The sequence below is a fragment of the Trachinotus anak genome, unplaced genomic scaffold (genome assembly GCF_046630095.1).
Source record: "Trachinotus anak isolate AG129_WGS33_773 ecotype Australia unplaced genomic scaffold, CSIRO_AGI_Tana_v1 ptg000011l, whole genome shotgun sequence".
Classification (NCBI taxonomy): domain Eukaryota; kingdom Metazoa; phylum Chordata; class Actinopteri; order Carangiformes; family Carangidae; genus Trachinotus; species Trachinotus anak.
Genome location: NW_027273862.1, coordinates 9,428,840 through 9,456,268, shown reverse-complemented (window position 1 = coordinate 9,456,268; position 27,429 = coordinate 9,428,840). Strand labels below are relative to the sequence as shown.

Sequence of the window (27,429 nt, the reverse complement as noted above, 5' to 3'; positions counted from 1 at the left end):
AACACTCACAGTTCATGTAGAGGTCACGTTCCCTCCTACATTCTCCATGGCTTCCATGGATCTTTACCATAGCTGGGCTGTACAGACAAGAGGGTCGTGGTAAAGACTGATCCAATATTGTCAGCTGTCCATGTCTGCATTCCTCTGTTACATAATTTCCTCCAGTGTGGGATACATGTTTATCAATTTCTGGTCACCCAGACTCAATGGATATTATTACAAGAGCTAATTTTCATGTGTGTATCCGTGTGCGTCTGTGCGCGTGTGTTACCTGTGTCTGTTTGTGAGAATGCCTTGTGTAGGCGTGCAATGTTTTATGTCACATGTACGTTTGTGAATGTCTGAACAAGATGTGTGTGTGTGCGCGTGTGTGAGTGCAAGTCGGTGTTGTGTAGTACAGCTGGCTTCACCCATACATATGTGTGTGTGTGTGTGTGTCTTGTGTTTCTCTGTTTGTGTCAAACTAATGTGCAGAGCAGACAGCAGAAAATATGATCAAAGCTTCATCCAACAGAGAAGTGAATATAAATGCCAAGCATGACTGCAGTTTAGTAGCCTCCAATGCATGAGTGGATAAAGAATCATGCAACAGCTGTATAGTCTTTCCTGATGAATAGTTGAATCTTTCTAGAGCTCTGTGCCCTAACCAGCAGTCCTGCATGGCAGTTGAGACACCAATGCGCTCAGTATGGATAAATAGCACAGATTCCTCTGCTGTTTGTGCTTTCAGAATTCACCCTCCCACCCCTTGTCTAATTAAATGTCTTTATTTCTTTCATTCTCTATTCATGGCCTCCCCGGAAATCACAGGCTTTGGTAAGCTATACTTTCTGTGTGCACTTTGATCACCCATTCACAAGCCATTTATATAGATGTGTGTTTTTAAATGCCACTATGTATAAATTCACTGAGATGCAGAAAGGTAAAACAGGTCGGTAAATTTATCCCTTTTCATCATCTCTCTTCTCCTCTTCTTCTCTCAGACCCTAACTGCTCGAAAGGCAGGCATCTCGTTTGCTCTGGTGAACCGGTCCACCCTGAATAATGAGGACCTGGTGAGTACTAGCGTGCTTGCATTGCCTGCATGAAAATCAGTGACTGGTTATTGTGGAGTCTTGGTGGGGAATAGAGGATTCTTCAGGGACATGGGATGCTAGTGTTTGGTGTTTGGAGGGCAGGGTGTTGGAAGTCTGACAAATATTTTATAGCTGTGCCGTTTGCTGCAGCCATTGTACTTCAGGGCCGAGATCACGTTGCCAGGAACACAGGGTTCCAAGATGAAAATGAGATGGACTGCATTAGTTACTGGCCTGATTTCTTGAGATGTAGATGCAGCGTGCCATCAACTGTCCGTCCGCCTGTCTCCCTGTCTATGATACCTACCGCAGTTTATTAAAATGGTCTCTGTGGCCAGCTACTCACTCTTTCTCCTGTGGTCCTTCTGTCAGATCATTTGGCTGAGCTCAGAAATGAAGAGATGGTCCCATCCTTTCATCTATACAATCCCCTGCCATTAATGATAAGCACTGTGCATTGAGGAAGACGCAGCTACAGAGAAAGGGCAGAATGCTTCAGTCGATGGTGACAGACACTTTTGTGTTGACCTCCAAAGCTTGCTCTGCATTAATTGATTGCAATTCTTCCCTCCCGGAGGGAAAACGGAGGAGGAGGCAAACAGCAGGAGAAAGCAGTTTCTCAGCAAGACAAACAAGCAGACAATTTCATATCCACTTGTGTGCAACACGGGGCTGCCTAAGCCTACAAGATTACGGGATTCAAATGTGCTCTGTACATCATGCACAAATATTTTATCCTCTCAAACAAGAGGCGTAGCCCACAATTTGTGCACACTGATTTGTGTACTGTTCATATCTCTTATCTATTTCACACACTTGACTTAGTCCTCATGGTACACATGCCCAGTTGCCCTAAAGTGAGAGGGGCTTGGTTGTGTACCAATAGTCATGGGTTTGATTAAAGGGGCTTTAGAGATGAACAGCTCATGTCCCAGATGAGGAAGAAATGATGCGAGTGTTAATTGGTGTATGAATGGAGCTGATTCTTGGGCTGCAGTGGTAAGGAAGGCTTGAACTTTAGGAATAGATGTCCGGTGTTCTGATTCGCAGCAAAGAAGGAAGAGTTTAGTAATTGGTGGTTGAGGGGAGCTGACTTCCGAGCAAATGCAGATTGTGCAGTCTTGGTAAGTAGGACGAACAGATGTCAGAGCTTTATCTGCTGCATTAAGTCCAGGAGAGTGCTTCCCTGTGAGGACTGCGAGAATACTCAGTAAACGACCATATGCAGTTGAAGAGTGTAGAGGAGTTAAGCAGAGGAAAGGAGCGAGAGGAAAGGAAGGAAGTGAGCACTGAATAAGAGATCAGAGCATAGAGTGACAAGTTGTCACCATGATCCCCTGGCCTTGATTTCACTTATCAGGCAGCCATGTCGAACAAAATCCCCTATGGTCCCTGGACAGATGTTTAAAATCTATTTAGAGCGCTTCCTTCTTGCATCCTCGTTTTTTTTTTTTTTTTTTTTTTGTTCCTCTTTCAACTTGATATATTTTAATTAGATTAAAATGTCTTACCCTGCCTCTGGTTTAGCTCTGGATGTATAGACCTCACTCTCAATGCCCTTCTCTTTCTGAGTCATGTTTCCCATGTATCTGCTTTTTAGAGCAGAAAGGAACATTATGTGTGGGCCGGCTAACGGCCCATGTGTCCGCTCAGTGATCTGAGCACCAGAGACTTGTAACTGTGACTGTCAACTTAAACTGGGTCCATGCTTACCTGCTGAGACAAAGGCAGGGACTCACTTGTACAAAGGAAGAAGGAAGCAGCGATCTGACACAGGTCAAAGAGTATCTGGAAATGAAATGTGATGTGTTGCTGTAAGTCAGTTCCGATATCATCAGGCTGGTTGTTACACAGATTTTAAAATACTTGCCTGTGTGATTTTGTTAGGTCTGTGAATCTTGCCGGGGATAAAATTTAGGTAATGTGGATTCTTTGTTCAGACTGAAATTGTACTGTAGTTAACACAAAAGATTACATGCATAGAGGGTTGGTAAACGATGAGGAGGATGGCACTGTCAATGAAGTGGCTGACAAGGACAATAGGTGGTGAAATTGGAAAGGAGGAGGAGAGATTAGATTCTTCTGTGTCACGTTGCTCTCAGGCTGCGGCTGTCAATCAAATCTAGCAGTGTCTTGCACAAAATCACCAGGGTTACCTCACAGTGTAACACATGAGAGTCACACATGCAGCGCTCTTCCCACACATGCAGCACTGTGTGACATGTAGTGTCAGGACTGAGAGTGAGGACACGGAGAGAGGGAGGGAAATTTCAAAAGACCGAAATAGACTGTGGAAATGAAATCAGTGGTAAAATATTATTCACATAGTGGTCAAAGAATGCCGAGGCAGAAAATTAGTTCTACATTTCACATGGGGAGGAGCTTTTAAAATGTTTAGTTGGCTGGTAAAATATAGGCTCAAGTCAGTCAAGTCAATTTACTGATAAAAACAGAGACTGAAAAACAGAGGCTTTGTCAGAATTAGACAATTCAGTATTACATTTGATGAGGAGAAGGTCTCTGGTTTAGCTCATGGGTAAGTTGTGGATAAATCTCAGGCATCTGCTTCATCTCATCGTCCTCAGATTAAAAGCGAATTCTCTGTCTCCCTGTGAGTGTCATTAAAGGTCCCCCAGGGTTCAGCAGCCTCTCTGTTGCATCAGCAAAGTCTCACAATGTTAGATAGCCTTGCTGTCCTGTCATCTGGTGTCATTTAATCATCTCTGCACTTGTGTGTATTCGTGTCTGTATGTGTGTCTGAGTGGGCCGTGCTGTAGTCTGAGTGGTAAAGTGCACAGCTGCTGTTCAGGTGTTAAAGCACATTGTCAACACACTGGGAGCTGACAGCAAAGGGGAGGGGTGGAGGAGAAGGGGTGAGGATCGGAGCGCAGTAGAAGTGGAGTGCAAGTACCTCTCTAGATTTATTTTAACTGCCATACATCTCCTTCTCTTTGTCTGTCACTTTCCCTCCCACTTGCCCTCTCTCTCTCAATCTGGATAATGCTCACTTTTAAAAACCTTATTTACAGCATCCATTGATTCTGCCTTCAAGAATTGGCAAGTCCTGGCGCTTTTTCCGGTCCTTGTGGATAGAAGGGCTGCTGCAGTAAAGCATTCAATTTGAAGAGGCTTCTGTTACACAGCAATCAGCCTAGACAGGCCTGTAGTCGACTTCAGTATTTGGTCTGAAGGAGATTTTGTCAGTAAACCACTCTATGTGAGCAAAGCCTCTGGGCTAACGATGCTGTTAATCTAAGTTTAATGAGATGCAAGTCTGATTTATTCTCATACGGCTGACTTCTCCATTGATGATAAGGTAGTCAGAAAAGGATCAACAAAGCCTCCTTCATGTTATCTCTTGGAATAATGTAATCTGTTGGATCCCTTTCTCCAAGGAAGCTTGAAAAATGCTGCAGTACTGATGAATGATAGCTGCAGTATAGAAAAGTTATACTGTGTAATTGACAAGATTAATGCAGAAGTGTGTTGTTGATTTCATCCAGCTCAGATTGCAGAATAGTTTGCATTAAGCCTGCTGCACCCATGTTTCTGTGGCTCTTATAAACTTTGACTAAAACATATTATATCTGCCCATCGTCGTCCCTCGGCAGGTGGAAAAATATTTCTCTTGATCTCAACATGTATTGAATGTTTGTAAAAAGCAATTTATGTACAAATGTTTTTTTTTAATTAACTTTTGAAGTTGTTATTAAATCTTATTTTTACCAGCTCATGGTGCCATGAGAGTTTAACAACATCAGTCATACCTCCTCTGTTTTTCTCATCCTGACAGCTTTTCCATCATTATCTTTATACCCCAGTAATTCTTGCACTTTCTCAATGCCTTTTCTTTTTTTCAGAAACTACATGTCTTTAAGAAGACTCTCCAGGCCTTGATCTACCCGATTTCATCTACAACACCCCATAACTTTGAGGTGTGGACAGCGACTGCCCCCACCTACTGCCATGAGTGTGAGGGGCTGCTTTGGGGCATTGCCCGTCAGGGCATGCGCTGCTCAGAGTGTGGTGTTAAATGCCATGAGAAGTGCCAGGACCTGCTCAATGCAGATTGTTTACAAAGTAAGGAAGTATGTGAGAGAGAATGAGAGTGTGAGAGAGAGAGCAAGTATGTTTTGTGGTGTAAATGGCATTTTATTAAAAAAATAATTCTTAATAAGCTACATAGATTTAATTCTCATGCTTAATGTTAATTTTCAATTACAATGGATTATTTTTGAATAATTAACAGATAAATCAAAAATCTGTTAAATCTGATAACATATGGTTTGTCTTACCAAACACTGCTGGTGTGGTACTTCAGATAGAAAGATTTTTTCTCCCCTTTACTTTTCCATAAATATCAACAGTACACTGTACAGCCTAGAGCACACATATTATTATGAGGATGTATATAATACATATTGCATACCCCTGCACACTCATTGCTACAAATGACATGGTGTATTCACTCTGCTCAGTCAGTCACTTGCGCTCATTCCAGTCTCCAATCAATGCTTTTTCAATCAAGCTCACCCCTGTTGTTATAATGTAGATTAATAGGAATAACATGGCATGCAGGCTTCAGGATGATCCCCACGGCAATCCTCACACACCTTAAGTGGATTAGCTACACTCTGGCCGTCGTAAAAGTCAGCGTTTTATAACAGTTTGAGACTAGCATAACAATGTTTTATAGTTCAAACTGGATTCATCTTTATCACGTTTCAATCTGCACTCCTGAAAGCACTGCAGATACATGACACTGATACAGGTACAGAGAATTAACCTTTACATGTTCCTCTTTTGTCTCAGAGACACATTCACACAAATGAAGACACGAGATTTCTCATCTTCTGCACACGCTCTCACAGTCACAGTGTGTAGAGTCATAGTGACACACATTAGATCTGATTAGGTGCAGGATGCTTTAACACTGTATTGGACACTCTTCACCCACAAATAAAGATGTACTATGTAAGGAAAAGAAGAAAGTGAGTTACCCTTAGTTATTTAAAAAATGAAACTGTAGGTAAATGTGATGAATACATGTGATGAGTGCCCTGGCACTGGGATGCATCACACCTTTTTATTCAAATTCCTGAGTATCAAATATTCAGACTAGTGGGCCTAGTCACTCTGTCATCCTTGGCTTGTTTCAGGGGCTGTGGAGAAGAGCTCCAAACATGGGGCAGAGGACAAGACCCAGAATATCATCATGGCTATGAAGGAGCGCATGAAGATAAGGGAGAAGAACCGCCCTGAAGTGTTCGAGGTGATCCAGGAGATGTTCCACATCTCCAAAGAGGACTTCACCAGTCACCTGAAGACGGCCAAGCAGGCTGTGCTTGATGGGACCTCCAAGTGGTCTGCCAAAATCAGCATCACAGGCGAGTCTGGTTCCTGTGATTACATCAGAAAGTTCCTTCAAATCATTTAAAATGTGACTGATGCCATAATAGAATCTATCATTTATGATATGACTTTGTTTTTATCAGCTTTAATTGCACATTAATCAGTCAGCCAGAAAGTGACAAATGCCTTGTAACTTGCCCTGACACTGCTGCAGGTGACCCTTGACCTTTGGAGCATGACCTTTAACCCTTTACTCAATCCTCCAATGCCAAAATCAACAAAACTGTCATTACAAGTCAAGCTCATCTGGAATGACAAACACTGTTATTCTGATTAGTATTTACTTGTTATTAACCTTAAGGTCTTGGTCATTAACCTCTGACATGGAGCCACAAACAGAAATGCACATTTAATTAGAAATAGAAACAGAATTTGATCAAGTGGTTTTTAGGAGAAGTAATTTCTTTATAATAATAATAACCATGATCATTGTTTTGTGGGCAGTAATTAATAATTCTTTTGGTGGTCATATAGTTGTGAACTCAGGACACAAATTATTATACTCATCTACTATGCAGTTGACTAATCCACAAAGACAATTACCTGTTTTTAATAACACATGAATTTTAAATTGGACCTCAGTCTGTGACATGTAGTTGTAATGAAAACAAGATACAAGCTGAGCAGTGGCAGAGCTTATCAGGTTGCAATGATGCTTGCCAAATGTTAAACAGTGGCACAGTAAATACAGAGCACCTGAGAGGCTGGTGTAAAGAGGCTATGATGACTTATTATTATAGTTGAAGTACTTGATGCAGCTGACAGAGATCTTTATGTCTTTTTTACAGCTCACTAGCATGCCAAAACAGATATATGGTTATACAGATATGCTGAAAGAACTTTGTTCAGTGTAGTTTGGAAATCAGCCCTTCAGAGTTGCACCGTAAGTTCTCTCTGAGGTGCCAATCAAAATGTCATACCCCCGAGTGCAGTTTGACAGCACAGTGCTTCACAGCAACGATCAGAAGAAATGGGATTTTTTTATTTCTTGAGACATACGTTTTGCTTTTTTAGGGGGGGACTATTAGTTCTTTGGGTTACATAACGATTAATCCAAATTAATGAGTCAGACTGAACATTTTCACTTTTCAGTCTTCTAAAAGGAAAATTGATTAGAACCAAAGTTCTTCCTTTTCTTACCTAACCTTTTTTTGTATTTGTTTACCAGCCCTGTTAGTAAAAGAGAATAAAACTGACCCCATGTACATATTTAAGTCTTATTTTGGTGTTGTTGTGATAACCATTTTGATTCCATAACCTCCTTTGTTTATCCCTATTCCTGTTTTATTTTTCTTTGCTGCCCCACAACCTATTTTTCCAGTGTTCATATTAGTATCATTAGCATTAGCATGTATTTAAAAAAAAACATCAACTTAAGAGGCATTTACACACACACACACACACACACACACACACACACACACACACACACACACAGATGGGCAAAAGGTTATGTTGTCTATAACCTCAAACCTGGACTCTAATCTATCTGTGTGCTATCAGTGCCAGGCCCAACTCGTTTATTGCCCACCGTTTCTTGCTGTGCACAGTGGAGAGAAATAGAAACAGAGCGGAAGGGAGACAAATAGAGATGGAGAAGAAAAGAATTGGATAGGAAATGGAAAAGAGGAAGAGTAGAAGAAAGAAGATAGAGTAAAAAGAGAGGTACATGAGAGTGATAGAGATGTGAGAGAGATCCAGGGTTGCCTTGGTCAATTTCCCTGGGGGGTTATTGAACGCCCCATTTTAGACTGTAGTTATTGAGTTGTTATTTATTTATCATTCATTAGATAAACAAAAACTGGCATTAGCTCTGACAGTGACCATGAGCTCTTGCATATCTGGTGGATGTGCACGCTACAAGGCCTGGCAGTAAATATCAACCTTCAGATCAGAGACACTATAATAAGCTACTATAAAATCTCTGCTAATCACGAATTTTGTTACTGTACCGTAAACACACTAATCACCACATTATCAAACATACAATGAGGAAAGTCTAGTACAATAGTGCATATGCTATGCACTGTGTTTTCATTTACTTACATTATCTGACATTGTCCCATGACATTGTTGCATTTTCTTTTGAATTATATTTTTAAGTATGCAATATAAATATAATATATTTTATACTTAAAGCCTAGCACAGACGCACCCCAAGGTCATTGTATCAATTAGGAAAACATGCACCCAGTCTCCTTTGTCGAGTGACAGTCTTCACACCATAACAATACTTTATCTGTTTATGCCTCTGGATATGCCCTCTTTCTTACTCTGCTCGTTCTCAATCAATAGAAAGTTTTTCACTTTTGTTGTCTCGCCTTTTGTACTTAAGTATAGTTCTTTTATTATAATATACTGTATTGTGTGCTTAACATATGCAGAAGAAGCAATGACATATGTATATTTTTAATTAAAAGAGGATAATAAAAATTCATTTGGTTTTAGGTTTGCAAAAAACTGTCCCCCAGGCCCAGTAAATCTTAAGTTATTAATCTTTTCTCTGTTTTTAGCTGGCAAAAAGCTATGTATAAACCTTTCAACATGCAAAACTTAGTTAGAATGCTTTTAATTATGAATACTTAAATCCAGTTGCATTCAGTAAAGGATCAGAGGCATTTGAATTGGATAAATAGATTCAGCACTGCGTTAGCATACTATCAAATCTCAACTCTGCTGCCACTGTACTTAAGGTGGGGGTATGCTCAACATTTACCCACACTTGAAGTTGGGGAGAAAACCCAGCCTTCATAACGAGTGGTAAGATGTGATAATTCTCATATGGGAATAATGGCTCAGACATTTCAATCTTCACTTGTCTGTACACGGGAAATGTGAATTTGCAGAGTATAAACAGAGAGTGTGAGAGAGAAGGACAACCACGATTACTTTCTCACCACTGTGCATGTAGCGATTCTCGACATTAAGTAGGTGTTTGTGGTGTTGGATTGTCGGTTTTTTAGACAAAATACTGGATGCAGCCACCACAGTTCCTTTATGAAAAGGTGGGCTGAAGGGGGCTTCAGACACTGCTGGATGATCCAATAAGCGCTTCGTTTTAAGCTGACTGAACCCTTTATATATACATGTGACTCTGTCAGACCCCTCCTTTACTACAGGAGGCATTTGATTTTTAGCACTCCTGGAGCAAGCAGGCCATAGCCCTTGAAACCTCTATATCCTGCCCACCAACTCCAGTCAGCATTGAATTGAAGGATATATATGTACCCTGAATTATTTAGCCTGTCACTTATGCATATTTAATGCCCCAGTGTCCTTTTTCCCTTTTATGGCGCTGTGAAATACTACTGTCTCTCCTTCTCTGCACCTTACTCTCTGTGCGTGGAAATAAGATTCTGAATCGCTGATATTTCTTTGAAGCCAAGTATTAGCTCAGCATGGTCATTTTAAAGCAGAGGGCATACATATGGGGGTGTAATCTGCCTATAGCCTGGTTGTAAGAATAGATAAATAATAGATATACTGAGCATATCCAAAAAAGATGAATAATGGCCACTGTCATTGAACCAAAGAGCAGCTTTGTTGCCTCAGCTTTTGGCAAGTGTACAATGTTGTTGTCGGCAGTGTGACAGGGCCTTGATTTTTAGATTGGGACCAAGCAACCAACCAAATAAAGAAAATTCAGGCAACTGACAAGTAAACACAAAAATAAAATATAGGGTCAGATTCATGACTGGATGTGAGGGACTCACTAAAACCTCACCCACCCGCCCAGTGCTTCCTGTTTTTGCCTTCCAAAATAAAATACCCCTGAGAACTGAGTGAATTAAATCATAGGTCAGTTATGTTATAATTAAGTTTGGGACAAGTGACCTTCCATATATGAAATCAAATTTTCTAAACTTTAAGATGATCAGATACTCTGTGCTGCCTGTGGTACTTATTATGACTCTTCACTCTTCTCCAACCCTGTCTTGTTTCCAGTCATGAGCGCACAGGGCTTACAGGCCAAGGATAAAACTGGCTCCAGCGACCCTTACGTAACCGTCCAGGTGGGAAAAACCAAACGCAGGACAAAGACCATCTTTGGCAACCTCAACCCAGTCTGGGATGAGAAGTTCTACTTGTGAGTGCTCTTTATACATTTGACCTCTATCTGACCAGATTATCCCCACTGAGCATAAAGATCATCTGTTCAAGGGAATCTTAAAGATTTTTTTTAATTAAAAGACTCTGGAAATTACTATCAGTTATGACATTGTATATACCAGCTGCACTGCAGAGATTTTGTAGATCCAGACTCTGCTTAACACGGCTTTATGATGGTATCTATCAATGTGGACAACACAGGTCTTAACCCTGTTGTTTCAACAAGAGAATAAATCCTTCTGAGCTTTAGTGCTTAAGAGGCACTTCTCATTCTTTATGGTTTCTTCAGTGTGTGTAGGGTTTTGGCCTTTCATTTTTTAAAAAAATTTTTTTAGCACAGATTGTTCTCCTTGGTCCATATAGGTATGCAATTATCACATGATACTTGCCACTCAGTCTGCTAGTTAATTTTTTTCCCCACACAGCGTCAAATAAAACTGTTGGGCACTAATGAATCAGTTTATAGGTTATCCAGCAGCTCTAACATTAAGTAGTTTGTAATGAATGATTTTGAGTGAGTTTCTAGGAAACTACTTGGAACATTTACTTGACATCCAAAAATGATGAAAATTGGAGCCTTTGCGAGACATGCTCTGCCTACCCCACACAAATAATGTAGACATACAATTTGTCCCAGGTCTGGCTCCTGCCCACAGGGCATCAGCAGAGCATTTGCAATGTTTATTATTCATTCATTTTTGGTTCTTTTTGGTTTCTTTTTTTCCGTTTTTTCCTTTCTTTTAAACTGTCTGTAGGCAGGATCAAAGAGGGTTTGACATGTTGACTTCAACCAAATAGAAAGCAGCTAATGGCTTTTTTTGATTCATACAAGCACTGAGCTTCCCAGGATCACTCCTCTGGAGGTTTCAGGCTATAACTGATATCCATGTGAGAAACTATATTTTATTAAAATGTCAGAGTATTTTTACGTTATAAATGATGAAGAGTACTATTTTGTATGCATATGTCTCAACTCAAAATGTAGACCCTGAATTTATGCTTTAACTGTTATTAATAATATATTTCTTTTATAATTTTAGAAAACTCATAGGGACATGTGTGTACTACTGAGATTTTTTTTTTGTGTGTGTGTCCTACGCCAGTTAAGAGACAAGGCTGAACACCTGTAATGAGACTCCAGTGATGGTTATAATGAAACTCTTTCCCATTACTACAGGGATGTAGATTAATAGAGCGGTACATTGCTGTGTGCTTGGCCTAGAGTAAAGTCCCAGACTAGTGCATCTGCAGCAGCAACCAGTGCTTCCCACAGAAAAGGATTATTAAAAAAATAAATAAATACTGCAGACGCCGTTTCTCTGTTTGTCGCAACCAAGATGTCGTTAAAACAAATGCAATCTGTTGGTTTCAGTTCCAGAGCCAATCAGTCTGACCCCTTCTGAAGCTACAGTAAGAGCTTTGGCCACGTCTGTTCTGTTCAGCAGTATCATCATCGTGGAACACATGGAGGACCAGAGAGATGGACACGAAGCTTTCACAAATACAAAAATCCTTGCTGTGAATGCTACACAGTCATTCTTGTGAAACATTCAGCTCTTCCTTGATGATCTTAGCAGCACTGGGAGAGAATAAACATACAAAGAGGCACAGTAAAGGTCATGCAGTGTCTTGGGGTAATTCTTCCTGCCAGGCAGAGAGCCTTTCTCCACAGTCACACTGTAGGCATGCACACTCACTCCTACCCATCCATGTGTGCACACAAATACACACAATCTCTCATTTGAATCCAGGCAAGAATTATTCTCTCTTACTCTGAAAAGGGTTGGGAAATGTGTCTCTGAACTTATATTTATGCTTGAATTGTGCATTTGAGTGTCACTCTGCTCCACTAACAACCCCAACCCAACGAGCTGCCACTGAATAAGCTGTTGATGTTGTTGTTTGTGTTTTTGTGATTGTTTTAACCGGGTATAATCCTCTTCCAACTTGCAGTGAATGTCACAACGCCACTGACCGCATCAAGGTTCGCGTGTGGGACGAAGACGATGACATCAAATCACGGGTGAAGCAGCACTTCAAGCGCGAGTCAGATGATTTCCTGGGCCAGACCATCATTGAGGTTCGCACTCTCAGTGGAGAGATGGATGTTTGGTACAATCTAGGTATGTTACCTATTTTAGCTGCTTTTTTACTAATAAGACACTGACTAATTTACATGGTGGCAGTTATTATGGCACTTATTCAGATAAAATTATGGTTTTGAAATAAGGGATCTCTCTGTTAGTAATATTTAGTAATAGTTTCAAATTGTTCAATACTAATGCCTATACTATCAACATTTGGTACTGTTACAAAACAAAAAAAAGTTTCAGTACCTTACTGTGAGGAAAAAAAGGTTTTCTACAAAATCCTTTTTATCCATGTAGCAAAAATAACACAACTTCTCAATTGTTGAAAATTGTTTTAACAGACACCCAAGAATTATTCACTTAGCCTAGGAAAACAGATGTGTAATCTCTTCCATGCCTCTGAAAGAACTTTGTCAAGTCTGAGGAAATAACCCTGATCATGTCACAACTCTGTCATCAGGGTTATCTCATCTTGGGATAGCAGACTTGAAATTTGTAATAGAAATCCTATGTTACAAACTGGGTTGTGAAAATTGAAAGTTGTGGATGTTTACCAGGTGATGAGTTAACTGTAATGGCAAATATAGGATCCTGCACTCTCTGAGATTGGCCCATAGTGACCAGACATTCAATTCAAACTTAGAGTACTACAGTTGTCTCCTCTTCTACATATTCCCATTACTCTGACAGGATATGAGGATGAATGTTTGGTCTAGTGTGGAAGTGTGGTCTAGTTGAGGTCATCATTATTGTCCATGTACCAAGAAGCCACAGAGACCTGTGGTTCAGTCTGGGTACTGATTGTGTTGATGCAGGGTTTTTCACTGTTTCTGCTTTCATCCATCACTGGTTTCACCAAACTGCATGAGGTTGAATGGCAGCATAATGGGAGCTCCCACTTCTGTTGAAGTATTATGACTGGCGGGTGCTGTCTCTGTTTGCCTCTCTAGCTAAAAGGAAGCAATTTGTGGTAATAGTGACCCCTGCCCACTGCTGCTGCTCTGTTCCTTTTTAAATGTCCACAATGAATGTCTAAACAGGCCTTTGCTGGTGTGGGTGCCCCCCCTCCCTACAGCTGCTCTCCTCTCTAAGCCTCTTCAGCTGCTCTTCAAGCTTGGCTTTTGCATTTACAGTGCTAGTCTCTGTTGCTTTGTCACGTTATTGTTTTTCAGCTGCCTGTCTCTTGACCAACTTACTGTGGCAGAAATTGTCCCTCATTTGACTCAGAGGAGATGAATTGTGTAGAATATAAGAGCACAGTCGGGGGGCATTTAAGGTCTGTAACAAACCCCTGCAGCTGTGTAGTCATAAGATATCTGGCCTTTCAGCATTCTGTATACCTGCATTTGTGTTTCTTTGTGGCTATGTATGTGTTAATGGTGATATTTTTATTGCAAGCATTTTTTGTACATAGAGATACTGGATGGCTGGGTGCATTTATATGATGTGATTCATGTTTTCTAGCACATGATGCCATGCCACTAATGTCTCTTGTCATTAATGTGTTGTGTTTCAGATGATGTCATTAATGTCTTTTATTTTTAATCTCTTAGAGTTTTATATGTCATGCTGCCATGACGAGGTCAAGGACAGAGTTTTACTGAGGTGGACAATAATGTTGTTTATTGAATTGTACATTGTTTCACTGAGTGGGGTCACTTCTTATGTGCTTGAGCTGAATGTTGTAAATCTTTCACTTGCTGTCGATCACCAATATTGTGAGAACATTTTGAACTCAAACCCTGTGACACACTATTTAGAAAGCTGAGCAGAGAACTAACCAGTCTGGTCTTTCTAGTGTAGCCACTGTACTGCATCATCAGGATGATGAAAACAGAGGGGCAACTCTTTATCTGTTTATCTGTGCTCACGTGTAGAGGATTTTAATATGGCCGAATTTCTCATTTACATGTTTTTCTGTTGTGAGACAACAGAACAGATATGAAATACTGAATGTAACACAGCCCATTAAGACTACATGATAACTTCCAAGCCATTTCCAATCTGCACTGCTAAAATCCTGATTTTACAACTGTGACGTCGCCTGACAAAATCACCAAACACATAAATTAAAGGACGAGGACTCTTGTGTGATTTTTGCTCTATTTACTTGTAAAATGAGCACAGAGAGGTGTGCCAGTGGAGGGAAAGCCCAACCTTGTGTTCGTGGTGCAATTCTGGTGACTGTGAAAGTAGCTAAGGTTAATCCAAAAAGTCACAAGATTAGTTGCCAGGTGCTTTGTTGAAAGAAAAAAAAAAAAGAGGCGCTAAAGGGGTCTGAAAAGTCAGGAAATCTATCTTTGAAGGCACTACGCTGACAACAGTGCTTTTTCACACCAAATCATTTTGAGTAACTAGTGAGGAAACTAAAACACATGGTGGGCTGACCTCTAACTTCATCAGTCAGTCAGTCAGTAAGCGACAGACATTCATGTTCATAGTGCTGGCCCCACTGTTAGGGTACTGCCAAAAATGTTACTTTAACATTGTATTATTGTTTTGTGGATTTAAGAACATTAGCTAACATGTGCCTACCGAGGATGTTTCTTGATGTGGCGATTACCAGTTGTGACTAATTCAGGTTGTGTGTTACAGATAAGAGGACAGACAAGTCTGCTGTGTCTGGTGCCATTAGACTCAAGATCAGCGTGGAGATGAAAGGGGAGGAGAATGTGGTTCCTCCTCATGGCCAGTACACCTGTTTACATGAGGTAATGTGATTCAGCATGATGCAAAATTCCAGCCATCACCTTCGAGGACATAAGCATTAAGTTTGCAAAGACAGTTACTGAAGAAATCATAAATTGTTGTGATTGCACTGGAAAGCAAACAGGGTGATAGTTACTGCACTGCACGAACTTGTGTCCAGCTGTGATAAAGGTCTTTATTTGCTGCCATACATCGCACAAAGAAACGTCTCTTTTATTACTTGTTGTGACACCGTGCTCCATCACAGTAACCTGTTGTGTCTTATCTCTCGTGCCACTCACAGAACCTGTTCCACTACCTGACCGAGGTGAAGAACAGCGGGGTAGTGAAGATCCCGCAGGTGAAAGGGGACGAGGCGTGGAAGGTCTACTTTGACGACGTGTCTCAGGAGATAGTGGATGAGTTCGCCATGAGATACGGAGTGGAGTCCATCTATCAGGCTATGACGTAAGTACCACCCTGATCTATGGCCTTTTACCTCACCGATCTGTCACTGTCTCATTCAGCAGAGTGGAGGAGAGAAGGAGATGAGAGGGGGAGAGCAGAAGAAGAACAGGAGTAGTAAAGATGTCTCCTCAGCAGAATCAGAGCTTGGAGGACTATTGAGCTCCTAAGTTTGAATGATTAATTGCTGGTTCCCTGGAAAAAAGTCCTAACCTGCCTTGGTCACATTGATTATGGATACATATAAACAATCTAATTTCCCCCTCTTTCTGTCTCTCTGATCCTCTGTGACCCTGTCCATCCATAAGTTTCTCTCTCTTTTCCACTTGTTTCCCACACACATTGGCATATGCGAGGACCCACCACTTGAAACATTAAAATCATTAAATATTGATCAAGGTCACACACTGTGCAGTGTTGATGTGTTGGTTACCAGTGCAGAAGTCTGCATCATGTATCTAACCTTACATATATCTATTTGCCAGTGCATTAGTAGCCGCTGCAGCTTTTCTTGTCCTTATGCAGCAAATATTGTCCTCAAATTTAGTATGCCATTTCAGATACAGTATTTCCCACATGTTTGAGTTTTTAATGCAGCCCACTTAAATACGTGCACTTTAGAAACTGATATGATTGGAAAGTCCGCTTAACGTTGCAATTACAGTATCTGACCATTGCACATCACTGGACAAAGAGCATTCAGGGAGTTGTGGCTTGATGGTCATTATATGTGAACTTTAAAATGATGTTCACTAAACTGAACAAGAACTATTGTAGTTGCACTGAGTTACATGGCTGCTGCTACTTGAGAGTCACTGGAGACATCATCCATCTGCTCCGGTCTGAGCTTCCATTGGGGTCACCTCTTTCTCTTTTCGTAGTTTATCACTGGTTGCACAGCTTTTTTAATTTTTTTTTTATTAGCTATATTTTCTGGTTAGCAGCTTAGCATGTCATTGTGTTATGTCTTCTAGCAATACCTACTACTTTGGACAGATTAAAAACCAGAAAATTAATTCAGGTAATAATCTGACTGAACACATACCTGTTCTCTTCAACTTGCTGTTATGCTACTCAATTCTATGTTTGTTTGAGCTTTCATTTTGAGTTGGCTTCAAGCCTTTTATTCTAAAGTTTTTCTTCAAAAAGCAGACTTTCAAATTAGTGTTGCAGAAGATAATCCACTCCAGCCGCTCTCCTCTTAAAGAGAAATGCCAACTTCTGGCAACTGAGTAAATGATGACAACACTACTTGGCAAATAACTAATGAAATTGCAGTGGTTCAATAAGCAATCAAGCTCACTTGACTTTAGATCTGTGCCACAGGCTTTGGGCATGTAAATTGTTGCTTTCCCACACTTGGGGCACTCCACATTGCAACAATGGGGCTGTCCCTAGATAGTGGTTTCTCTGGTCAAGCACAATTTATACACCACTTAAAAACAATTCTGTCCAGTCATTGGTGTTAAATTATGCACTTAATTAAGGACAAGATCAGAATTTTTGCAGTAATTATTGTTGACCCCTTTTACAGCAAACAGATTAGCTGAAGTTGTGGACCATCTCAAAACTGCATGCAAAATGGCAAAGAGAGATTTTAAGATTTGTGGTATTGGCTTTCTCATTTTTGTTATAGACACCTCAGACCAACTTTACATTGATCTGGACCTCCCCAATTGTACAGTATTCAACTTAACTGAGTACACTCAGCTTGGTCAGTATCACCAAAAAAGCAATTACAAATGCTGCCCTTTTGATACATTTTCATTCAATTTTTCAATTAATCTGAAACCAGAAATGTTTTGACTTATTAAACTATAACGAAAGGCCCTAAACTGTTAATATTTTGTACACCTTTATTTTTGAAGACAGATTTGATCCTCCTGTACATGAATGATAACTGCCTTGCACAAATCTGTGAAGAGGTGTTCTGTTATTCTTCACAGATAATTATTTTCAGCTGCTTTTTGGTGAACTTTTGGTTTTTATTTTTTTCTTCTTTAGAAACTCAGTTGGAAAATTCCTCTCCCATCCTCCAGCCTCTTGAGACTGGGAGTCATTTCTTCATTCAGTATTTGAGCATACAGACTTGCATTCATAGCATCATCTATAAATGTCTATTGTACTCATGCAGCCCCATATCAGCACACTCACACCTGACCACGCTCACTCCCACTCCCCATATGACCAAACAATGTGCTGGCAATATTCATCAGGCCTCTTTTCATTAGCAAAGTTTACTTCTGCAGTTTTGTGAGTAATGGTTTTCTTCTTGGATACCTCATCACCACTGCTGCAATTATGTTTCGGCTCATGTTCAGTTGGCTACTGATGCTCTTGTAACCTCTGAAGTCTTACAATCTGGTTTCTTACTTGCAATTCATTATCATGTGGTCCTTGTTGCATCAGAAACAACTCAGGCCAAATCTGAGAAAGCTGTGGTTCACAGCTTCTTTTATGACCTTGTCCATGGAGTTAGCCTTTGGGGCCTGTATTTTCACCATAATTTATCTTACCAGTATGTAGTTCATTATACATAAAATCAAATACCCTACATTGCAATTTAAGAATAATAAAGTATTTGCATTTTTTAACATGGGTGTACTCAGTTTTGCATTATACAACCTGCTTGTTTTTAAAAGACACAATATGTTCAAATGCAAACAAAATATTAAAATCAGTTTTTATTTTTGATTCAGTTTAGATTATAGAAATGTCTGAAGAATAAACAGATACAGATAGCAGCTTTGTGTTACACTCTTCAGCTCTTGTTCATTGTTTGCTTCTGACTGATATAACATTTCACCAATTGAGTGAGTAATAATGAGTTAAGGAGTATCTCTTGCAGCAACACCACATTGTGAATTGAGTCTGTGCTGCTGTTTTAAATCTTAAATCACCTTTTAAGCTCTCTGTCCTTTGCAGAATGCACTTGTTGGGCAGTCCCAGTGGCTGACTATGTAATTAGCTTCTGCCTTAGTAAATCAGACTCTAATTACACACAGATTGTGTTGGTGAAGTGCAGTTCAAATTTGTGCTTTCATGTTTGGAAATCTGGCCACGTGTACAGCTGAGATGAAGCAACACTCTGAAATTCTTTTGCTTTTGCAACTGCTACAACAACACATATAGTGAAAGCGTCTTTGACATGATTGTTTTGGTGCTGCACACTGGCATGAAGCTGCCAGGTGATGGACTGTTGTTTCAGTGTGGCGGGATATACTGCAGCATATGAGGGATTGCAGGGTTATTTAAGTGCAGGCGAGTGAAGCAGTAAGTGGCCTTATTACCAGCTCTCTCAGGTGGAGTTAATGCTTCAGGCTTGAACCTTGTTTAAGTCTGGTGTTTCTCATATCTGCACTTATTATGCTTCATCAGGAATTTATGGAAGGCCCTACCTTTCCGTTTTCTTCATCATAGAACCTTGACTCCCAGTCACTCCCGACATGATGGCTGCATAAATCACAGCAGCTATGGATGCACACCCACCCTCCTGTGCCAACCCCCCCACCACAAGAACCCCCAACATACCCCTCCCTTGTGGTCGTTTTTCTTCATCTCACTCTATCAGCACTCCATACCGCCCCCCTCACCTCCCACCCCTCTGTTTCTCATCATCTTTTCCTCATTTCTCACAGCTATCTGGAACCATGAAATGATATGGGGGAGTGTGCGTGTGTATTGGGTGTAGTATGTCTCATCCTCTGGTAAAAACCAAGGCAGGGTAACGATAGGAGGAGCAACGTCTCCCTCTTGAAAACTGGCTCTTGAGATTCAGCTCTAAAAGCGCCATGGGAATTCAGCGGATGCCATCATCACTCTCTTTGCATCACTCTCTTGCTTGCCTAACCCCAAGTGCTCCTGGGTAATTTGGAGGCTGAAAGCAAAGTAATTAAATAGGCCTCCCGATGAGAGTATGTTTGTGCTTCTATTTGTGCGTGTGTGTGCACACGCATGGGTTTGCACTTACAGGGCGGGGGAGTAAATCTGTAATCATTACTCCACATAACTCTGTGCCTTTTCTAACACTTTGGCTTTATGAAGCAATGACTCACTGAGCAAGATGATCTTAGTATCAAAATCTTTGTACTCCGAGCTCAACATCCAGTGTCATGATACTTGTTGTCACCTGCTCCTTGTAATATACAAAAATATTCATGCAAAAAGATGCTAATTACATACATTTCCCATAATATTACCTGCATAATTCTAAAATGAATACCAGTTTATATTATCCAACCACTAATTTCTGTCCATAGCATCTGAAATTTAAGTTGCAAAAAATATAAACGCTCTTCTTCTCAGCTCAAAGTTCATGGACAACTCAGTTAGTTTTTTCATAGGTTTAAGAGGGATCATTAAACAAATGTTATATTTTTAGATCCCAGCCTACTTTTTCTTGCTTCAAGCTCTCAGGCATCTTTACTGTAAAAAGCATCCAGTGCATCCAGATGTTTGCTTGCTATGGGATATGCTGGCGGATGAGAAGGAAGCCCCTGTGTATATAATTGTCTGCTGCATTAAAGTAAACATACAGAATACTGAGCATATGTGGTATACTATCTAGAATAGCATGATCCTTTATGTGCTATGTGAATGAGGATGGAGCTGGAAGCCTGTCTCTATGTCCACTATAGGCACTGGTGAATAATAACGTAGGAGGCTTTCCATGTGCCTTGTGAAGCTGCAGTATGAGGTGTTAAAATGAGCATATGCTCTTGACTCAGGCAGAGAGCCCTGCTCAAACCAGGTCTCTCAGGCTCCCGCACTTAATTACTGCTGGGTAGTGCTGCTGCTGGTGTGTGTGTGGAGAGAGAGAGAGAGGGAGAGGGAGAGAGAGAGAGAGTGATCATGGCTAATCTGAAGTGACAATGCATGTGCATTTGTTGCTTGTTTAAAGTTTAAAGTTCAGGGAGTTAAAAAGGTGCTGGACAGAGGAGAAAAGGAAATAAGATTTCTTTAAACAGAGGACATCAAGTTTGCAACAGTGAAAGACCCCTGTTTCAGTCCCTCCTTTGGGAAAGGTGACTTGAATAATTTTAGCACACTGCAGTGTACTAAGGTATAGTTTGTGCTGGGCTGCCATATGTGGATTCACCTCAGTAGAAAACATTTACATTGGCAAGTGCACACACTGTGCTCAAGATTGTCTCAGTGGTATTTGTTAAAGAATGAAACAAACAAATAAGTTTAAAGTGACAAAGTAAAATTTATGTTCCTCTCTTCTGCTCCTCTGGATATGATGATATTTCAGCTCCCACAGGAACCCCTGATCTACTGGCTCTACCTTTCTTCATCTATTACTTTGCAGGCTCATGTTGTTATATATATATAGGTTATTCAGCTTAGATTCATGACATCATTTGCTACAGAGAATCACTGAAGACACTTTTTTACTACACTAGCAGAGTTCACCAGAACAGTGAACTTCCAGCAGAAGTAATTGTTTTGGAACATGGAAAATATGCTCTCTCATCAGGAATCAGAAGGTGAAAATAATGAAGAAATACTGCAGTACGTCTGCTCTCCTTTTGTTTTTTACTGCTGTGGTTACTGCAGTGCAGAGCAATGTATAGATAGACAGGATATGACATCTTTCTACTGTATATTTGAAGGGAGTTTTCTGAAGGGCACTTTGATTGCTTAATCATTTTCTCTGTCTATTTCAGTTGTCCAGTTGATATCAGGTCTCATATTGTTGGATCTCATATTGTTTTCTTCATGTGTTTGTTTACTGATCCTCGTTGAAGAAATGATGTCTATGTCGCCCTTAAATGGGCACAGCACTGTCCCTTATACAACGTAAACTAATAGCTGTTTATTTTCCCCTGCAGGCATTTCTCCTGTCTGTCCGCAAAATACATGTGTCCTGGTGTTCCAGCAGTGATGAGCAACCTGCTTGCCAATATCAATGCCTACTTCGCCCACACCACCACCACCACCACAACCACTGCCTCCGCTTCTGACCGATTTGCTGCCTCTAACTTTGGAGTAAGTGCACCTATTCTTGTCTTGTGGTCTAATACTAAATAAAAGTGCGTGGTGTCCTCTTAGACTTAAATAGTATCTGTTGCTGTCATATATTCTGTCTTATATATATTTTTGACATCATTGCTTTTTTCCCTTAATTCATCATCATTCAGTTTATCTGATTATCTATTTATCTAAAAAAAAAAGTTGTGAACTTGAAATCAACAAAATCTCAGAGCCAGGCAGCCCTTTCTGATTCAACTTTTAATAAGATGATGTTGCAAGGCATTAAATAATATTTGATAGAGTCTGGCACAAAGCTAAATCACTACATTTTGTTCTAGGAAGTACAAATGAATCACTGTAGGCAAAGCAATGCTACAGTCCACGCGGTGTTATATATTTTTGGGCTCAGTGCTTTGGGTGCAGTGACACTCTGAACTGAACTATGTCATTCTTATCCTGACAGAGAGAGAAATTTGTCAAATTACTGGATCAGCTGCATAATTCACTGAGGATCGATCTCTCTAAATATCGGGTATGTATGAACTTTTTGCATATGGAGTGTTTACTGAAACCACCTTTATGTTTGTCTGTGGGACTCTGTGGGTCACTTCAATATAAGGATCTTTTTTCTTTTGACGCTTATCTCATGTCCACATTGATAATATCTTGAGAGTCTGCATTCTCACTGGACATTAAAATGTGTTTCTATTTTACACATTACAAGGACAGTTTTCCTTTTCTATGAAAATGCAGGTTGCCGTTTTGACAGAAGTGTCACCATTTAAGCCACCTGCCATCTGCTTGATCTGATATAGGCCTCTAGTTGGATTCAACTCTGTTTACCGTACACTGTGCGCTTTCTTATCTGGCATGAAACAGCAATCCATTTACACTTTGCTGTTAATGCCAAATGTGCGTATGTTGCCCTCCAAACGTGGTTATTGACTGGATCCTCCTCCTTCCTGGATACAGTTCAATCTGTATTTTCTGCCCCATTTGAATCCCACAGTGCTATCACACTAGGTGCACATTAATGCCAGGTGTTAAGGTGTTCTGTCAAATATTGGGATTATGCCGAAGTGTCATTATGTGCTAGTGCCATACCTAGAATGACATTGGGTAATGTCACATGTGCTCCACTCATGTTAAGATTAAGTGCATTCATGAAGTATATGGCTTTTTCGTCCACTGCTCTGGATACATGCTGGGAAGTATAGTAACATTTCATGCCCCAGTGGAGTCGGTCACACTTGTAGGCCTGTTTGTTGTATGAGATAGCATCATTCTTCACGGTCATTCGTTTTGTGATTTTCAGTGAATGATGAGCATAAGCAACATTAGGAAGCCTGACTGTTCTGCTGTATATAGAGAATTTTATGGTTGACCTGTTAAAGACGCATCATGTATGTGCTTGATGTAAACTGCCGACTGTCACTGTTTGACGCATTATTAGGCTAGATGCGACCTGTGTCCATGAATCTCTTTGTGATGTACCATTTAACACAGTCTTGCCTGACATGTTGTCTTGCACTTTTTGCCGTCTATTCACTGCTGGAAATACTGTATCTGCTCATTTGGGAGGTGAACTGGATTAAAATATTAGAATTATATTTTGAATAAAATGACATATTTAGTAAACTAAGATAAAATACATTTAAATTAATTGCTAAATTAGAATGAACAAAAATACATGAAGTTACATACAAGTTTTTGTGCTACCCTGCACTCATTATCAAATTACCCTAATAAAGAGGTGAATGATTTAAAGGATCAATCAAAAGCACTGTTACTCTACCTTTACCCAAAATATATGATAAAAGGTTCCAATCAAACAAATGGTTTAGATTAAATGAGCTACTTTATAAGTTTTCCATTGCTCCATAGCCAGCGTCAGAATAAGATCTGTTTACTTACAAGTCTTGCCAAGAGGTTCAGCTATCGTTGCATTTACAAGACAAGAAATTATAGTAAGCAGCCCACAGTGACGCTACAGTGACTCAGTATCAGAGAGTGATGAGATGGTCTGACTGGGCCAGAGCTAGCTGGTTAGCATGCTAACTTCAGTAGAAGAGAATAAGTGATAGAAATAGAAGCAAAACAAAGCTGCACTTTCCACTGCTGGAGACAGCTCTTGGTGAGTAAAGAAATCCAGTGATGATGCTGAACTCACGATGTTTGTTCTAGACTCATAAGAAAACAGCTGTTAATGCTAACATTGGCTTTGTAGCAATGAGCAATGACAACACTTACAAACAGCTCCTTTAAATAGTCCCAAAAATGGACAAATGATGAAACTGTAATCTTACAACCATAAATTCATGTCTGCCAGAAATCTGCTGCTCTCAGGCCAGTAAGGGTGTCGCTGTATGTTACTCAGGCAGATTGAAATCCTGACATACAGCACATAATCTTCCAGAACAATTCCAGAGGAGGGTAATCCTGTTAGACACCACACACCACCACACACCACCACACACACAAACACAGTCACACACAAATTTGCCTGACCCTGTATACGCACATGTGCATCCATGCACATAAGCGCAGGAACGTAATACAAATGTGCACAGAGCTGCAAATATGCACACATGCTTCTCTCTCTGGCCTCCGCTGTCTCTCTCTCATTCACACATACACACACAGACAAAGCCACGTGTCTCGCACACACTCTCCCAAAGGTGCAGGCGTCCACACTGCTGCTCACTGACTCACACACAGGTATGCACCTGAGCAGCCACACACATCCTCACAGTCCTACCCAGCTGGTGGCATTACACACTGAACTGTAACTGAAAGATGACCCTCTCACCTTTCATGTGACACAAAAGGCAACGTGTCATTGAGTGGGTGATTGCTTTAGTTCCCCTGCTCTTTGTCACGGCTCACTTTGTGAAGCCACTTGTGATTACAGAGACACACCCTGATAGCGGCAGATCCTGCTGTCTGCTTTCAAAGGCAAAAAAAAGACAGGATGAGAGAAGGGACAGCAAGTACATAGTGAGAGAGAGAAAGGACTTGAGTGGGACACAGAATTAAGTTGCAAATAGTGAGGGAGGGAGGAAGAGGATTTGGAAAGGGAGTTGGAAGAGAAGAGACTTGGATAAAGAGTTGGAGGGAAGAAGAGATGAATTTGGAAAGAGGAAGAGAGTAGAGACAGATGAGGAATGAAAGGAAGCATGCTGGGTGGGTGACAGAGAAGGAGAGAGAGGGTTAAGTGAAGGAGAGATGGCCCTCTTGTATTTTCAGATGGCCTGGCTGTGTGGTGATAAAACGTTCACCGAGACCAGTCACAGAATATCACATTGGCTTCACCTGCCAGCACTGCCCCACTGCTCTCTTGTCAAGTCTGCCACAGACCAGTGGTCCATGCACACACACACACACACACACACACACACACAGACAGTTCATACTTTCTGAAGCTGTCCCATAGAGGCTGCCTGCTGCTCTTCGACAGTAATAAGATTCAGATCTGGCTCCTCCGCCCACTCACCGTATGGATTTCCCTATAATGACATTCTGAGGGAGATTGAGTTTGCTTTTGTAAAACAGAGGGCCTGAATCAGCAGGGAGGAGGGTGCCATGCAGCTGCCACTCTACATTTTGCTACATATGTGTTTCTTCACTTTTAACTTTATTCAAACGGCCCTCATACACAGTGACACCTTGTATCAGCAGTCTGTCACAGCTGGGATTTTTGTTGGTTTCTCTGGGCCGGACATAAAATATCAGCATTCAGGACACACTGTGAGGGTTTGGGTCAGTAGCTCAGTTTGATATAAAGTGATGTTTGTTCAGTAAGCAACCCTGGGAGGTGTGCTATTCTCTTGAAAAGGAGCTCTCTGCAGAATTACAGTGGGCCTTTAGAGAAAAGGTTACTTAATGCAAACAACTGATTTGTCACCCTGTGTGGTGCAGAAGACACTGCAGCCTCCTCCACTGAGTGAAATAGTTGTTCCATACTGTACCTGTAGCTCTCCACAGTAGGATTGTATCAGCCACAATGAGCTGCAAATCGATGTAATTTCCACAAGTTTCTCAGCAGCGCCGTCTACTACTATACAACCAGCCTCTGTCGTCCTCACATGACAGACAAAGATCATTTTCATTTGGTGGAGAAGGAAAATGTATAGAGAACAAAGCTGCACATGCATTCCTGCAAATATTTGGGATAATCTTGCTCTTGGCAGAGCAAAACCTGTACAATCCTTAGCTAACCCATTTAAATTTTTGACAGACAATGTGAAAAAGCCAAGCGCAGGAGACAAGCTAGTATTACCTTTCACAGAGAGCAGAAGATAAGACACCTCTGTTCCTACTCTGACAAAGAAATTAATTATAAAAGTTACTGAAAGGGCAAAGAATTCAAAGTCACAAATGTGTGAAGTTTTACTCCTAAAGGAACAATAGGGAAGCACTGATATCCATTGCTCCAAACTAAAAATGTAATGAGGATAATGACATCAGCATTATGTTTTAGTTTTAGAAGATTTCTTTTCTTTTCCCACACACAGAGACACATACTCTGTGACACATGCCTTCGCTCAGGATGGTCAGGATGCGGCTGGTACAGTGTTCCCATGGCAGTTTGAGGTCCAGTGCATCACTGCTTTGATCTCTTTTAACACATGATTACCTGCACTCGCTCCAGTTTTTGCCTGGTGTTTGACCAGCCATTATACAGCCTCTGTAATTTGCACAGAGCATAATAAACACTCATCCTTCTGATTTCAACTTTCAACCGATTGTTACATCATATAAAGACGCTTTAACTGTTAAATGTTAAATTACAGTGTTATTTATACACTGTAACTAGGGTGCATCAGTTGTTTTTCAGTTCTCTTCAAGTTTTCCACATTTTATGTTTCAGACTCATCTTAAATAGATCTAACTGTTTTTCTCATCAGTTTGACAGTATTCCACTATGACAAAGAAAAAATAAATCCTGTAACATATATTGATTAAATTAACTTTTTTTTCAGTTTTTTCTTTATTTTATTTCAAATCCTTTTCATCCAGCAAGCCTTGAAGGCACACTTCTCCCATCCCATGTTCAAGAGTCAGCACGGCACCTAACGTGCAACTATTAGCGCTGTCCATGGTCCTGAAACAACAGCTAAGCAATAGTCATTGGGAAATAAAAGAATGACAGAAAACATGATAGTAAATATGACACAAAATTATTTACATATTTTGATAGTGACAAGAGAGGTACCAGATCACCAGGGCTTTCGTAATTTACACAACATTCCAAAAACCTGTTTTTACTCATTGTGTAAAAAAAAAAAAAAAGTACTGTCTGAGTCTGTAACACAACAAAAATTGGAAAATTTCTGAAAATGTTTTGTATGCACTGTGTGAGGTGGCTAATGTCTATCAAATCATTGTATAAACATGTTAAAGTTGAATATGCCGACCTTTCTTTAATTTGATGATGAACAGTCACTGTTTGAGTTTTGTACTCAGTGTAGGCACAGGCCCAAAAAATATTCAATGTAGAAAAGAAGGAAGACAAGGAAGGAAAAGCTCATCAGCATCACTCAATCTTTGTCCCATCTTATAATGGATGTTCTGTCATCTCTGGACAGCAGTGCTGATGTTGTCTCTACTTT

The 27,429-nt window shown here is 40.5% G+C and overlaps 1 protein-coding gene across 2 annotated transcripts in view; it reads left to right on the top strand.

Annotated features, from left to right (window-relative positions):
• Positions 1 to 27,429, top strand: part of LOC139628092 (protein unc-13 homolog C) — a 103,514-nt gene that overhangs the window by 24,088 nt on the left and 51,997 nt on the right. For both annotated transcript variants that reach the window (XM_071489452.1, XM_071489454.1), the window contains exons 6-14: positions 1,002 to 1,055; positions 4,937 to 5,156; positions 6,236 to 6,463; positions 10,434 to 10,575; positions 12,552 to 12,721; positions 15,284 to 15,399; positions 15,681 to 15,844; positions 21,676 to 21,832; positions 22,281 to 22,349. In XM_071489452.1, coding sequence (XP_071345553.1) covers positions 1,002 to 1,055; positions 4,937 to 5,156; positions 6,236 to 6,463; positions 10,434 to 10,575; positions 12,552 to 12,721; positions 15,284 to 15,399; positions 15,681 to 15,844; positions 21,676 to 21,832; positions 22,281 to 22,349 — 1,320 coding nt within the window. The remainder of the gene's footprint in view (positions 1 to 1,001; positions 1,056 to 4,936; positions 5,157 to 6,235; positions 6,464 to 10,433; positions 10,576 to 12,551; positions 12,722 to 15,283; positions 15,400 to 15,680; positions 15,845 to 21,675; positions 21,833 to 22,280; positions 22,350 to 27,429) is intronic.